Raw genomic sequence first — 15,407 nt, 5'->3', positions numbered from 1 at the left:
GTCGTTGTAGTCGAGGGCAGCGCTGGCTCATCATCATCAACCTCCGGGTGGTGTCTCTCTCGATATGCTTCCGCTAAAATCACGGCATCCCATCTGATGATTTGCTTCCGATACACCGCTACAGCCACCACACTCACCCACCTCATCACAACCACACCCGACCATGGCGACATTGACCATTCATACTCAAAGGATATCACCTACACCTACATCGTCGTCACTACCACCTCGCAGTCTAATTAAACACGTCTTCCTTCCGACACTCCGACGCTCACTCACTAGAGGCATCCACCCGGCGTCACCTACCTATAAGTACCCGCCCCGGACCGGAGTGACAGTCAGGGAATCATGAGCAATTCAAACTTCCTCGACGTGAGTATCTCTTCGGCATACGCTCTTCCCCCATCAACAGACTCCACCTCGGATACGAGAGAAAGAGAAGCACAACGAGATGGCTGGGATGAATTACTGAGCTCAGCTGTTCGTTTTGTATACCTTTGTCCACCCTACCGTCGTTCTTTGTTGATCGGCGGATCGTATCGCCCTCGACAATAACCTCGACCTCGACCTCGACCTCGAAAACGGGACCCCGACGCTGAATTTACCTCGCATTCACTGAACATCTCGTTACTGGCCTCACCCGGAAACAACGCCGGACGACACCCTGACCACATCCGCATCACACCGAACTCGAATTGCACTCGATCTCGATCTCAATCCCGACGACCGATACGCACTACACCCGCACTTCGATACGATGTCCCCTCGTCCCCTCATCACCTCCAAAACACAATCCCATCCTCGTCCTCGTCCTGTTACCCAACCACAACCACAACCCCCGCTCTCCCCATCCCTACTCCCAACCCTCCACCCAAACTTCGACCTGGACTACGAACGGACCACCCTCTCTTCCCTCTCCCCATCTCGCTCTCGCTCTCATGCCACCACGCACAACCACGCACACGCTTACGATCTCGACGAACACGGGACGACTTTGATCGAACTCGACGATCCGGGATTGGCGGTACAGAAAGCGATCGAGATCGTGGGCAAGGCGATCGAGTATGATACCAAGGGGGAGTACGCTGTGAGTCTCGTGTTTGGGTGTTTGACTCTGTTTTTGCTCTTTTCTAATGGGAACCCCGTTTGTGTGCGTCGTACTGACTTTCTTTACGATATTTGGCGATCATGGCATATGGTGTAACTGTGTGGTGTGGTGTGGTAATACAGGAGGCGTACAAGAATTATCAGAGTTCTTTGGATTATTTCTTGATGGCCATGAAGTGTGAGTCGGATCGGCCTCGCTTCCCCTTGGGTTCTGCTTCGACGTTTGGATGGGCTGTTTACCTATAATCCCGCGTTTCTCGAACCGACCACGAACAAACGACAACGGCCCTGTTGTTGTGTCGACCCTGCAGACGAAAAGAACGACAAGCTCAAAGCCCTCATCCGAAACAAATTCACCGAATACCTCGACCGCGCCGAAAAGCTCAAAGAACACTTGTCCAAATCCGACGAAAAGCGTTCCCGAGCCAAGGTCGGGGCGAACGGGTCCAGCTCGGGATCGACCGGTGCAGGCGGTGTTGGCGGTGGTGCTGGTGGAAACGGATCCGGGGAGGGGGGTGACGATGTCGATCCCGAGGTGAAAAAGATGCGAGCAGGACTATCCGCCGCCATCCTCTCCGAGACCCCGAACGTACAATGGTCCGACGTGGCCGGTCTGGCTCAAGCCAAGGAAGCCTTGAAAGAAGCCGTCATCCTACCCATCAAGTTCCCTCAACTGTTCACGGGCAAGAGGACCCCTTGGAAGGGGATCCTGCTTTACGGACCTCCGGGGACGGGAAAGAGTTTCTTGGCGAAAGCCGTCGCTACCGAGGCGAAGAGTACGTTTTTCAGCGTCAGTTCGAGTGATTTGGTCAGCAAGTGGATGGGAGAGTCTGAACGGTCAGTCCTCCTCGAACCTCGTGTTTTGCTGGTGATACCAGTCATCGGTCCAGCTGACGAGCCAAGTTGTGACGGGCGTACAGACTGGTCAAGCAGTTGTTCCAGATGGCGAGGGAGAGTAAACCGGCCATCATCTTTATCGACGAGATCGATTCCCTGGCTGGAGCACGTGGAGAGGGAGAGAGCGAGGCTAGTCGGAGGATCAAGACCGAGTTCCTCATTCAGGTCAGTCTCTCTTCCTGTAATAGTGTCTCGACCGCTGGAAACCGTGGCTGACGCTGCAATGCCGATACCACGACACGGTAGATGCAAGGAGTAGGCCACGACGATACCGGTATCCTCGTACTGGGCGCTACCAATATCCCCTGGCAACTCGACCCGGCCATCAAGCGTCGGTTCGAGAAACGAATCTACATCCCCTTGCCCGATGTGGACGCGAGGAAACGGATGTTCGAGTTGAACGTCGGGGGGACGCCTTGTGATCTCGGGCAGAAGGATTGGAGGGATCTGGCGGGCATGACCGAGGGGTGAGTTTGGTCAGGTTTCGGTAGTAGTCGTCATTGAAAAGCAAAGATGCTCAACGTAAGGAACGTCTACGTAGGTATTCGGGAAGTGATATCGCCGTCATCGTACGGGACGCTTTGATGCAGCCTGTCCGTAAAGTCCTCAGCGCAACGCATTTCCGCGAAGTGAGTACTCACAACATCTCTGGCAATTGTCCTGTATCACAAGCTGATCTAATATTGTTGACCGCGCCATTCAGGTCGACGCACCCTCCCCGGACGACCCCAGCAAGACGACCCGGAAACTGACCCCTTGTTCACCTGGCGCACCGGGCGCGATCGAAAGGGCCTGGACGGACGTGGATTCCGAAGAGCTGCTGGAGCCCAAGTTGAGCCTGGGGGATTTCAAAAAGGCGATCGAGGTCAACAGGAAGACGGTGACAGAGGCGGACGTGAGGAAACACATCGAGTTTACGACCGAGAGTGGTGGGGAGGGGTCGTAGGTGGCCGCCAGAGGGAGATGTGGTTTTGGTGTACTAGAAAAGTGAACCGGTTGTATATACCCCTCGACTCGATGGTGTTTTTGGCTTGATTCTGCTACAGGATCCATGTCTCTTAGGTCACCTGTAGTGTCTATCTTTCGGGAATAGCTGCTCTCGCTATCCATGAGCGGGGTTCTTCTCACTGGCGGAGATGATTCGCAAGTTCCAATATCCGCTTGTCATGAGAGTCAATTGTGACTTCTGTCTCAATGTGATCCAGTTGCGTAGTACCTTCTCTAGCTACAACAGGTGTGGTTGAGGTATTGTTCCCCTCAAAGTCCACTGCTGCAGCTATCCTGTTTTCAGAGTCAAGCACAAGATGAGATGAGCGGGAGCGGGACTCTGTCATGTCTCGACAAGCATCACCAGTGTTATGGGTCCATGTCTCATCCCATTGCCATTGATCTATGGAGTGCGGTATGTACAACGGCAGGATCAACTCGCCATATGGTTCGGTTTCGTTCAGGGGCAGGGTGAGTCCCCAGTAGCGGACATCATCCTCGGCCAACCCACATCCAGCTAGTGTGCCGAATACCATCTCGCGAACAGTCCGGTCCTGCATGTAAATACTGGGAAGCGCTGTTGGATCAAAATGACGGTTCTTGGAATCCTGATCTTCAAGATTGGCAGGGAAGGTACAACCGTCAGATGCAACGGTGAGTGGGGACTGGTCTTGTTGACCAGGTTCGAAGATATTGGACAAATGGATGGTGGAGCTCTCTCGCCATGTGTCCTATTTGTGCTGGTCGTCAAGAATTGAAGGGAAAGTACAACCGTCTGAAGCGACAGTGAGTAGGGACTGGTCTTGTTCAAGCAATTGAGCGCCATATTGCATAAATCTTAATTCGGAATCTGATCGCAATGGTGAAACATGTGCTGTTGAACGCAGTTTTTTTCTAACTAATGTCCCGGTACTTACGGGTCCGTGAATCTGTTTATGTCACTTGCTAGGATGTTGCCTGAAAGCAAATATGGAATCTGTAGTTAGGTGTCTCCGGCCTTTGGTAGGCGCTTGTCACTTGATAATGAGAAAGGGCAAGTGATACTACTTGCATCATTATTGTGTTAACATCAACTTTATGCCTCAGTGCTCCAAGTACGCAAAGCTTGTGTTCCCCATGAGTTCCCTCGTCTGTTCTCTGGAAGATATGAAGCTTAGAGAGACAGCGAGATAGAGCACAAGGTATTAATACACACCCATACACATCCAACTGATCCGCTTGAGCAGAGGGAAGGAGACTCGCAACCCGACAAGCGACTATACTTTCTGAATGGTGAGAGTTAATCTGCCGCATGGCTGAGGCGGGCAAGAACACCCTCAACCCGGAACGGCGTTGCGAAGGTATACCAGTCCGATCACAATTGTAAACGATGTCTGCTTTTGCGGTAGGTCCTGGATGCTCCCATCTGAATCCGATTTGCCTAGGGACAACTGCGGTGTTTCGCTGCAAATCCGTCGTTCGTGTGTCATTCGGTTGCCCATTGCGACGCGCTAAGAATGCACTCATGAAACACACGCTTTTCGCCTTAAAGGCCCGGTGACAGAGGCGTCGAGTGATCCTGAGAAGAGAGAGAAAGAAATTGGGAGTACATTGGATATCACTGATCACTGTAGCATTGACCCTCTCTCTCATCCATTCCCACAACTCATATCGGTCCGATTCGGTAAGCTACATGTACCTCACCGTAAGTATCGACATCACGTGACTCGCCGCTCGAACCCAATTCGTCATCATCCTTTGCGACCCGGGACTTAGCTCGAGCATATCGAGCATATCGAATCGTATTCGTCCCCAATCAAAGCCATTGATAGGAATTCGATCCTTCAGCAAGTCGACTCCGGTCTCGGAAATCCTCGGTCCAGGGCTAGGAAGTGGAAGGTAGACTAGCTAGACCTGGTGTCCGACAACGGCTGGCGACTTCCGGCTACTTGACCTCCCGATTTTGACGCAATACGCCAACTTGCTCTCGCATATCACGACCGCGATCAACACGATCTTTACGACATCTTGACGACAAAGTTTCTTCTCCTTCCGGAACGTGGCTTGTCCGTTCCCCCAGTATCTGTTGCTTAATCGGAAGCTACCAAGCCCTTCGACGCCGTACCATACACGGCACTCCCGCACCAGCGTCTTGTCAACGTCTTGTCATCAAATTGCGATCGGTTCGTCTTCTCAATTGTCGCTTGACAGATGACTTTTAATGTTTCTCATACGTTCCCTGTTTACGTATCACAGGCCCTCTACCCTTACGTATCACAGGCCCTCTACCCTGATACTTATCACTATCAGCCTTCTGAAACGCACATTACAATGTCCGGCTCCGTCGGCCAAGAAAATTGCGGGCAGGCCGCTACGCCGCTTGACCCTGAATTCTCATTCACGGCTCAAAGGGGAGGCTCGGTAGTCGGGTCTTCATCATTCGCGTCGTCCAAGTCTACATCTACACCTACGCCATTTCCTGCTTCGACACCTGCTCCTCCACTCTCTTCTCTTCCGCCATGGACGGGTCGAACGATGTTTACATCTACGATGAACCCTTTTCCGCCATGCACGTTCTCGCCTCAGTCGACACCGACCTTGACGACTACGACGAAGACTGCTTCTGTCTTTACGTCTTATGCCGGAGCTGGAGGATCTTTCTTGACTACACCTACGAAATCCTCGAGTTCCTTGTCTACGTCTATCAAGTCGCCTCGCTCTCCTCCTATCTTTACTATGCCTGATGCATATATGCCTCGTACGACGCGCGGTACCGGGCCGGCAGTATCCAGCCTCTTCCCGCCAGGCGGTAAGTGTTTCAGGCCCTCCTAATTCCGCTTCCAATGATGTGGAGAGCTGATTGACCGGTCGTCGACCTGCAGAGGACATCACTGATGTCGACAGGCATGCTGCTGCGTCCGGCCAGAGCGGTATCCCACCTGTCAAAGCTGATCCTACCGAGACCGGGACCAACTCCGTGACTACGCCCCTTACCCCGATCAGCTCCTCCAATCAAGACGCCCACAATCACCTGCCGATTGCGTTGACTGAGACCTTCTACCCGTATTCGACCACGAAGACCTTGCCCAATCACACTGTAGCACCGTGCATGGCCTCGACAGCAACGCCTTGCCCGAACGCATTGACTCCGATCCCGGACGAGCTGATGATCTTGATCTACTCATATTGCCCACGATCGACGCTCTTGAACTGTATGCTGGTGGATCGCCGGCAGTTCTCGCTCGTGATTCCGATCGCTTGGAGGATAGTACGGTCGCCAGAGACTAATTTGAAGCAGCTGAGGGGCTTGGGGAGCCGGGCGAGAGGGTCCGAAAATGATCCGGAGGGTCATTGGGTGAGTTTTGGACTTCGATTTGTGGCATGAACGAAGATCATTGCTGATGAGCCTGAGTTACAACTTGATCCTGGCCGTGAACTTGATCAGGGACATGCTCGATCGCGAGTCTACCTTGCAGCAATCCGTAACTACGTCACCACATCCCGATCCCACTTCAGCGAACGTTTCAACGTTCAGGAGGAGCTGCCCTTCCTATCGGATCAATGCCCTGATATCCGAAGGGTAGAGATCGCATATGGGAATGTGATCCGTCTAGTTCTTCATCGTCAAGCCGGTACGAGTGAATGGACGGACCTGGAGATGATCGTCACGAACGTCACGAAATTTATGCAAGCGGAGGATGACCAGAGCTACGCATCGTGGTTCTCGGAAATGCTCTGGCCATGGCAAATTTCGGAAGGACGAACTGCATTGTCAGGCCTCCGACTTATCCGGCTCGCAGTCGAGGACTCGATGGATCATCACCATCGGTTTGCGTATTTTCTCGATTGGATTCGACCCTACACGCGTCATTTGGGAACACTCGAGATCGGTCCCGAGCTTTGTGGACTTGCAGAGGATAGAATGGTGGACAACGTCATTTTGTTGCTTCAACTTCGACCTTCCATTCACAAGTTGCATCTCTGCGGTACCACTACATCCGCCTTGGTCGCAAGGATCATCAACACCTCCACCTCAAACTTGGAAGAACTTGCTCTCTGCGCATACTTACCGTCTTACGTCTTCGAGCACTCGGACGATTATGATGACGAGGAAAACTCCCAGTATCAGTCGTCGCTTAGATCACGATCGATTACGGATAAGCACCCGGAGTTGGTGCGATCGATTGACGCGATTGATCGGCTGAAAAGACTCGTACTCTACGTCAATCCCGGAGAAATCAACTGGCAGCTAGGTCGCTTCAAGAACGAAAAACGTGAACATGCGCCTACAGATTGCTTGGACATTTTTCCCGTTCCTAAGTCATGCCCTATATCGCTCGCTCACATCGACGATATCGTCTTTGGCAAAGATCCTTACCATCCTTTTCCACACCAAAAATGGCATGATCAATGGTTGAAGGATATGGAAGAGGCGTTGCGCGAAAAACGGGAGAATTCGAGGTAGAAAATATCCGTTCGACGGGTCTACCTTCGCAACTCTCATGATGCCGACACAACACTACTGCCTATCGAGCTGTTCAACCGGCGACCAACACGATATTAGAAAGCGCCTTCTTAAATATCTCAACACGCAAATCTTGAAGCTTATTCACAACAACAATCGTTGTAGCTCGCCTCTACGACACCTAAATACACTGATTACCCACGACCGCGGATCTCAGATCCGCCTACATAGTCTACATTCACGACAACATTGTTCGTCGGCCTCGCTTTCAAAGCGTACAAGCGACCGAGAACCGGATAAGAGTTTCCTTCTTCAGATCATTACAACCAAATAACTCAAGCATCAGTCTTTCCGGCAACGACACGGCTCGCATATCCGACCTACGACTAGCCATACGATGGCGAACACGGGCCAAACTCTTCTCCTTTCTGGATCAATTATCGTCTGTCGCCTTTATCACCTGACTCTGCATGCGGCAAGCGTATCAAGTCTTCCCGCACCGACAAAACCTCGCGCACGGTTGTTACAGACGAGCGCCAAAAGTGGCTGACTTCACGGTTATCTTTCCGATTGTGTTACGATGGGCATTTACGTAGACTCTACGGGACGTTCTGGTTCCCCGATCTTATGACATTCTTGGATCATGCTATGATACAGGCGCGAGTGTTCCTCTGGTCGAGGATAAAGTTGCGGAACTATGGGTACCGGTAAGGCGGAGTAATCGAAAGGATCATCCGACATTCTAATCTCTCTTCAACTACTCTGTGACCGACCGCCCCGCCTGACTCCTCCTCACCATGCAATGTAGCAAATGCCTTGATCACTCAGCACGAGTTGCGCCATCTTTGTTCCGCAAGATAGTGGATGAGATCATCAGATTCTAGAATTCTGGTATCACCATTCATGAGAGTAGGCGTTCAGATGGACCTAGCCCGATCTTATGGGTAGATTCGAGAACCAACAATGGCAAAAGGCTACTTTAAGAGGTGATGTCGGATGTTGTGAGCACTTCGGCAGGTCAATATCCTCTAGACCCTGACGTTTATGGTACAGTTGGTATCAGAGTCTCACAAGCAAAGGTGATGGACTCCAAGAGTGACGGGAGTGGACCTGACCCAAAGGCATCTCAGGATTCCTCTCGGCCATGGACTATGTGCGCTTCTAGCCCTCCTGAACACCCGAGATGAAGCAGCTTTTGCCGGTACTCAAGACATGACGCGTTATGAGTCGAGATGCGAGATGCGAGATGACGCGGGATCGCTCGGTTTCACGGTGTTGCGTGATGCACGAGGCCGATGACGCGCATGACGCGCTGGAACCGGAGCCGTCATAGAATAGATTAACTGCGAAATATTCTTTCACCAGCTGATCGAAGTGCGACGGGTACCAAAATCGTCCCATTGGGGCAATCTTCTACGTTGTATTAGCGTCAAGCGGTCACCGAGGATCTTATCAACCGCCGTAACTCACCGAGTGTGTGGGATATCGCGCTAAGCGACCCAAAACATCGTCATCACCGCAAAATGCTCGGTAGTATGCTTGATGGGGCGTCCGGCGAGATATACAAATAGGATCAAGAAGATGAAGCCTGGATCGCGCATCACAGGGAATGAATTTTGCTTGACCGCACGGAAACCTGATTGCCACTCTTTCTATACTCGTCAATCGATCATGTCCACCTCACCTTCGGAAACCGTCGACCGTGTTATCGAGAACTTTAATGGCGGTCTACCCACCTCCCGGGATCTCGTCCCTTCCATCATCTTTACTGTAGCTGTGAGTAACTCCTCTCATGGTGCGGGACGCGCTTCCAATAATCTCTCAGCGCTAACTGAATCCCTCTTGTCTTTTTCAGCTCGGATTGACTCTGCCGATGTTGATTTATCGCCTATCTTCTCGGAAACACCGATCGAGAATCCTGGGGAATGCAGTCATGTTCTTCATCCTGCGTACCGCTGCGATGATCATGAGAGCGTACATGTCTCGTCACGAATTCAGCGAGTCTACCCTGAGTAAGCTATGTTCTCACTTCGGGTCGAAGCGTGTCGGGAAACGTATTGATTGTGCGCCATAATGATAGTCGCCGAACTCGTTCTTACCTCGATCTCTTACCTGTTCTTGATCAACTCGTTGGTCGATCTGTGGGAGAAGCACGAAACGCAGAAGCATGACGAGCAGATCGAAGGGCAATTCGGGCTGGTCAACGAGAAGACGGTCCACTTGCAGAAGAAGAATAGATGGGTCCATTACGCTGCCTGGTATGTGTATGATGTGGCGTCTTTTGGCGCGATTTCTGGGGAGGCTGACCCGAAAGAGCTCACACAGGTTCCTAAGAGGCGCATTGATTGCTTCCCTCGCATCGGCGATCGCAGCAGGTGCTATCCTCGCCAGGCAGTTCGATGATGGTCAGAAGGCGACCACGATCCGCAATCTCGTCAAGGCTAGCTACATCCTATCCCTTGGTAAGTCTCCGTTGCCAGGCATATCGACACGGCTGTACTGACGGATCAGTGTTATAGCCACTACCGCGGTCTCTATAATCGGAGTCCTCGTTACCCACTTCACCAACCACCGGTCCAAGCGCAACACCGGTTTCCTCCTCTTGTACTCCATCCCCTTGCTCATCGTCGGAATCTACCGAGTTGTGAGTCGTCTTATCATTATTGACTCGGAGATGGTCATGCTGACTTTGAGCAGGTCGAGGTCTTTACCGGTTACCGAGCAACGACCCGTCAACTCGTTGCGTTCTGGGTCGCAATGGTACTCTTCGAATTGTGAGGGTCTTCCCCTTCGATGCGTGCGTGCAGCGTCACGACGAAGGAAAAGCTGATTCTAAGCCTCTATCGATAGAATCGCCTTGTGTATCTTGCTGTCCATCTCCATTCCCAAGTGGTTCGGCGACTTCAAGGTCAAGCATGCGATGCACCACGACGAGGAGAAGAGGAGGGAGAGCATGAACACCATGACGACCGGCAACGGGACCGCAAGATATTGATGAGACCCTCAGATGCGCTCCGCGCGAACAAGTCGTTGTTCGTTCGGGCCGACCTACATATCCAAAGAATCGTTTGGTATACGACAACAACTCATTTATAATTTTTCCTATTGTATTGCTGTGTTTCGATTCTTTCGCAAGGTATCTGGGCCTCTTAATGTAGAGTATATGTAATGAAGCCCATCGTTCATGCTCCATGCCCAGCGGAACCATCTGCAAAGCCGCTCGCTCGTCGAAAGTCGAGTTTAACAAAACATTATGGACGGCGAAACAATCGATGTGTCACCCTGCCTTCAGAGGGTAAGCGAACTACCCTGCGGGTCTATCCAACCCGTCTGAGATCTGTGATCTGTGGCAACCTGACGCGCGTCTACTTATTCGTGGCTTGCAACTCTCGTATTTGCTTCCGGAACTCGTGGGTCGCATGTCTCTGGTCCTTGACGTCAGGGCTGTGTGTGATCATGTGTGACCGGGCTACATGGGGCACTGATTGAGCAAATTATCAACCGATCCTTTGCCATATTTGGTCATCCAACACCTCGATCGAGATGATACCCTGACGATCCATCACTACCGCAAGTGACTCTAGCATCCACCTCGTAAACGCTGGACATCTGACGTGAAAAGGCTCGCCATCGTCGCTGCATATTCCACCGATCAATTCTGTTCCCGAGGAGGTCCTTGTTTTGTCCTTTCCTCCTTGACGACCTCGTGACGACCAATCCATCACGACCGACTATCTACGCCAGCGTACAGCTGAGAATTCTTTGAAGTGGAGTATAGGCTACCTACTATCAGCCTAGGTACCGTAACAGAAAGACAGCGGATCAGGTGGACGAACGGATACCCTCCAGCTTCCTTCATCAAAAGTCACGAAAAGGAGCACGTGCCATTCCGATCTACCTGGTCTCGACAAACTCAAAAATCCAGCATCCAACCTACAACAGCACATCAACTGGTCATAGCTGCCTGACACTAAAACAGCCTGAAGATGTTCCGCGGTCGGACCTCTTCGCAAGCATCGTTGCCTCCGATGAAAGACGGGGTCGTCAAAGGTCGACCGATGACGATCGATGATGAGTCTCAGCATCGCAAGGATGCCGGGGATAAGCAGCATGAGAACGGGTCTGGGAAGCGAAGAACGTTTCTGGGGATGCATATTGGAGGTGGAAAGGACAAGGACAAGGACAAGGACAAGGAGGTAAGACAGGAGGTCAAAGTCGGTGTTCGAGGTGAAGAACCTGGTTACTGATCTATACCTTTGATCGTTGATGCAGAGCAATCACGGTCGTCGTCAATCGTTTTCTTCGCAAATGGGAGCAACAAACGTACCTCCTCCTGCCAACGGTCGACCTTCAATGCAGAGCCAAAGGACGCATTCAGGAACTCCTGGTCTGAACCTGAACGGCCTGCAACATCAACATACGAACCCTCACGACGGACCCCCTCGACTAGGTCCATCTCCTCACCTCCGTTCGAGCCCTAAAATCTCGCACGACGGATCCAGCATCCACAGCGATTCTTACAAGACGTCCAGTAACACCCACCTCCCACCTCGAGAATCCCGTTCTTCCCCCATCTTGGCCTCCCAAGCACACGCAAAGGAACCGGGGATGGCCTCCCCTCAAACCCGATCCACATCGAGTCAACAACTCCCTATCCGTCGACCTAGCACCATCAACCCGGCTCTCGAACGCGTCTTCACCCCGCTCATGGAGCTCATCCAACTACACAGCAAGAAGATGTACGGAGCCTCCCCGCCCGAGGTGGAGATGATCTTCGCTCGGACCCCTCAGGGTGGACAGCCGAAACAGGGTACGCCGGGGAGTCCGAGGAACGATTGGGACGAGGTGTGGATGCAGTTGAGTGGGACGAGTTTGAGCGTGTGGAGCATGAAGGAGACGAAAGAGGCGGATAAACGGGGAGAGAGGGTCCCGCCGACGTATTACAACGTCACTGGTAAGTCTAAAGTCAGTGATGGCTTCCGGGAAAAAGGCAGTCCTTTTGACGCAATCGAACCTGTCAATCAGATTCTTCTTTGGAACTACTGGCACCTCTTCCTCCGCCTCCTCATCGAGCTGAATCTCATCCACACCCATTCGTATTCTCCCTGAATACGGCCGGGTCCAACCGAATCCTCCTTTCGTGCCGTAGCGAAAACAATCTCGCCGTCTGGGTCACTTCCCTCCGGCTGGCAGCTTATGAGAAATCCCGGATCGAAGAGATCTATACGGGACATCTCTTACAGACATTCGTAAGGAGTACCAATCAGGGTGGACCGACCCTGCCTCCCAACTCTGGGGAAAAGGCATCATGGAACGAGCCCGACAGTCCGCTCGTCCGTGGTCGGATGGAAGGTTGGGTGAGAGTGAGGATCATGGGCGGGACAGAGTGGAAACGACTCTGGCTTGTCCTCTCGGCCCCCACGTCGGCCCAGGTGGGGAAAGACACCGCCGAAAAACGACGCAAGAGCATCTTCGGGTTTGGAGGTGGGAGCGCAAACGAGGGTTCGAGCTCGTCTTTGGCTGGTGTGGCCAGTACCAATGACTTTGGGGGAGCGGCCGTCCAGGAAGGTGGGACGGCTTTGTTTTACCCGAACCAGCCCGTCAAGGGGACAGGCAAGGGAAAAGGTCAGCCGAGTGAACAGCCAGTGTTGACCGTTACCAAGGTCTCGCAAGCGTGAGTCGCCAGAGGTATATGTCATCTCGCAACGATTCGCTCACTAACTCGTTTACACGTAGATATGCCGTCTTTCCCGAGCATCTCGAGGTGATCACCTCGAGCAACCTCTTGAAGATCGTCGGGAACATCTCTGGACCCATGGTCGTCGTCGAAGGACGTCCTCGCGCATCGGGATGGGCCATGGTCATGCCCGAAAAGCTAAATGGCGATGTGCCTGTGAGCCCGAACGGCAAGGATGACGCTGGGATCGTCGCAGAGCTCTTGAGATGGGTCGTCGGTGAGTCATCTGGCAGTCAAACCTGCATTTGAGGAGTACGCTCAACGTACTTTGGCTGCACGCAGGGTTCCACGATGCCTTCTCTCTTTACGGACGATCAAAGCATTATAATTGGGATCGAGACCATCCCGAGTCGTTATTTTTCGGCTACTATGGTCATCCGAAGATGAGCGTGAGTCACAGCACTCGATGCTGTTCGCAGTGTACGAGACTGATTCGGCCGTTTACACAGCGTTTCTTCATCAACCCGGCCCAAGCGCTCGAGGTACCCTATCAACAGGAACCGATTGCCGATGTTCGCCAAGCGTACAAACGCATCACCGTCAATAATCTGAGACAAGGGGCTGGACCAGGATCGCCAGGCTTGACCCCTTCGCAGAGTCTTGCCCTGACCAATCCGCACGATTCGCCTCCTATTCATGGGTCTGGAGGCCCTCCCACACGGCCATCTTCATCCGGCTCGCCGGCATCATTCCGTAGTTCGGGTGATGACGAGCGTCGCAACAGCCCGAGCAGAGATTACGACGAGTACTATGAGAACGGCCCGAGGATGCCTCACATGATGTCGACCTCCTCAAACGGCTCCATACCTCGGAGGGATGATGGTACTCTGACGCCGATCACCGAACGGTCGTATGTGGCCAGCACACGCTCACCGAGTATGGCTACATTGGGAACGCTAGCCAAAAAGGGAGGCAGTATGTCTTCCAAGGAGAAGCCCGTCTCTGGCTCTGGCTCGAGCCGTGATCAGTACCTATCTCGTCGAGAATCATACGGCAACCGTTTGGAGACGGCAATGGTAGCGGAAGGTTCGGAGTCAAAGGAAAGGCTACCCGAGGATATCTCAAGTAAAGATCGACATCAGAGAACAGATTCGGCCGGATCGAGCATGCGAGGGTCTCAGCTCGCTCAAAACAACGGTCAGAAACCCGCCATGATGGTCGCGACAGGTGGTAATACCCTAGATACACGTCCTACGGGGTCGGCTCCATCGAGTGCGAGCGTCTACTCCCCGGGCGTGGCCAGCTATGAAAATCACAGTGGACCGCAGAATGATGACCCGCAGGACAGGATCCCTCCACCATCGTTGGCAGCGCCATTGCCCTTAGATAACACTGTTCCGCAACAGACCGCAGGACAGCATGGCCGCGACCGATCTGAAGAATCGGATGTCCCGGTCATTGCGCCCAAGCCGCGGAAGGCGAGCGACCAGTTTGACGAGGATCAAGTTTTGCTGGATAACCACTACCTGCTGGATCAAATTCAGTTGACAGAGCCAGAAAACAAGCCGAATCCCGCCAAGCTGCAGGTATCTCATGATCGGGTAAACGACTCCCACTCAATCTCACCGACGGCATCCCGTACGGGACTGGGAAGGAAACCTTCAGGCGCACGAGCCATGCCCAAGGGCAGACAAGCGTCGATCACTTCTTCAGCCCCCTCGCTTTCACCTCCGATGGAGGCCAGAAATATCACACCGCCACCCGTCGACAATGCGGCCGAGCAGAACTTGACCACGCCGAAGCAGAACCAGAACCGAAACAGTCACCTGCCTCACTCGGCCTCCATGAATGCGGACGCGTTGGCCGCCCTGAGTTTCGTTGACGCAATGCCTTCTCCCGGAAAACCGGACCAGCACACGAGTCCGCGGGCGCAAGCTCGACCTCCGGCTGCTGTCACAACCCAGCCAGCCTTCCGGTCCTCTTTTGCGCCGACGCAGAGCGCGATCGACCGGAAAGAACGAGCCCAGGAAGCAGAGAAACGCAAAGAGCATGTCATGACACGTCCAGGCAAAGCGGGCGGTAAGGCGGGCGTCAAGCCTGGCAGAAAGGCCGCCTGGTCTGCTAGCTCGGAAGAAGATACCGATGAGGACGAGGACGAAGACGATGACAAATCGGATGCTAGTGAAGAATTGCAACCACCCAGTCGACCGGGTTCGAACTATAGCAGTCGACCTGGATCGAGAAACGGCAGGACCGGCTCTCCCCTCGCGATGGGTCAGCGAACCGGGACACCTC

At 53.0% G+C, this 15,407-nt stretch overlaps 3 protein-coding genes across 3 annotated transcripts; all 3 read left to right on the top strand.

Moving 5' to 3' along the window:
- Positions 1-212: 212 nt before the first annotated feature.
- HD553DRAFT_306717 (putative ATPase) lies at positions 213-3,166 on the top strand. Its single transcript, XM_046179319.1, has 8 exons — positions 213-372; positions 1,031-1,087; positions 1,231-1,285; positions 1,419-1,944; positions 2,028-2,169; positions 2,251-2,471; positions 2,546-2,633; positions 2,708-3,166. The coding sequence occupies exons 1-8, from the start codon at positions 349-351 to the stop codon at positions 2,948-2,950; spliced, it is 1,356 nt and encodes a 451-aa protein (XP_046038971.1). The 5' UTR covers positions 213-348; the 3' UTR covers positions 2,951-3,166.
- A 2,135-nt stretch (positions 3,167-5,301) lies between these two features.
- HD553DRAFT_339925 (uncharacterized protein) lies at positions 5,302-7,435 on the top strand (the record flags this gene model as incomplete). Its single annotated transcript, XM_046182485.1, has 3 exons — positions 5,302-5,779; positions 5,853-6,325; positions 6,416-7,435. 3 exons carry the CDS (start codon positions 5,302-5,304, stop codon positions 7,433-7,435), a joined length of 1,971 nt encoding a protein of 656 aa, XP_046038970.1.
- Positions 7,436-9,106: 1,671 nt separating this feature from the next.
- On the top strand, positions 9,107-10,430 carry HD553DRAFT_339924 (uncharacterized protein; the record flags this gene model as incomplete). The annotated part of the gene is made up of 7 exons (XM_046182484.1): positions 9,107-9,211; positions 9,291-9,447; positions 9,516-9,693; positions 9,761-9,897; positions 9,955-10,079; positions 10,133-10,209; positions 10,286-10,430. The coding sequence occupies 7 exons, from the start codon at positions 9,107-9,109 to the stop codon at positions 10,428-10,430; spliced, it is 924 nt and encodes a 307-aa protein (XP_046038969.1).
- Positions 10,431-15,407: the final 4,977 nt, after the last annotated feature.

This window comes from Filobasidium floriforme, assembly GCF_021052385.1.
Source record: "Filobasidium floriforme strain CBS 6241 chromosome Unknown HD553scaffold_4, whole genome shotgun sequence".
NCBI lineage: Eukaryota > Fungi > Basidiomycota > Tremellomycetes > Filobasidiales > Filobasidiaceae > Filobasidium > Filobasidium floriforme.
Note: the sequence above shows the minus strand (reverse complement) of the source record. Positions and strands in the feature narration are given on the sequence as shown.

Excerpts from the sequence above, each read along its gene's own strand:
- HD553DRAFT_306717 (XM_046179319.1), top strand. The coding sequence starts at position 349 with ATGAGCAATTCAAACTTCCTCGAC. Across the intron at positions 1,286-1,418 it reads TTTCTTGATGGCCATGAAGT|ACGAAAAGAACGACAAGCTC; the intron begins GTGAGTCGGATC and ends TCGACCCTGCAG. Across the intron at positions 2,634-2,707 it reads GCGCAACGCATTTCCGCGAA|GTCGACGCACCCTCCCCGGA; the intron begins GTGAGTACTCAC and ends CGCGCCATTCAG.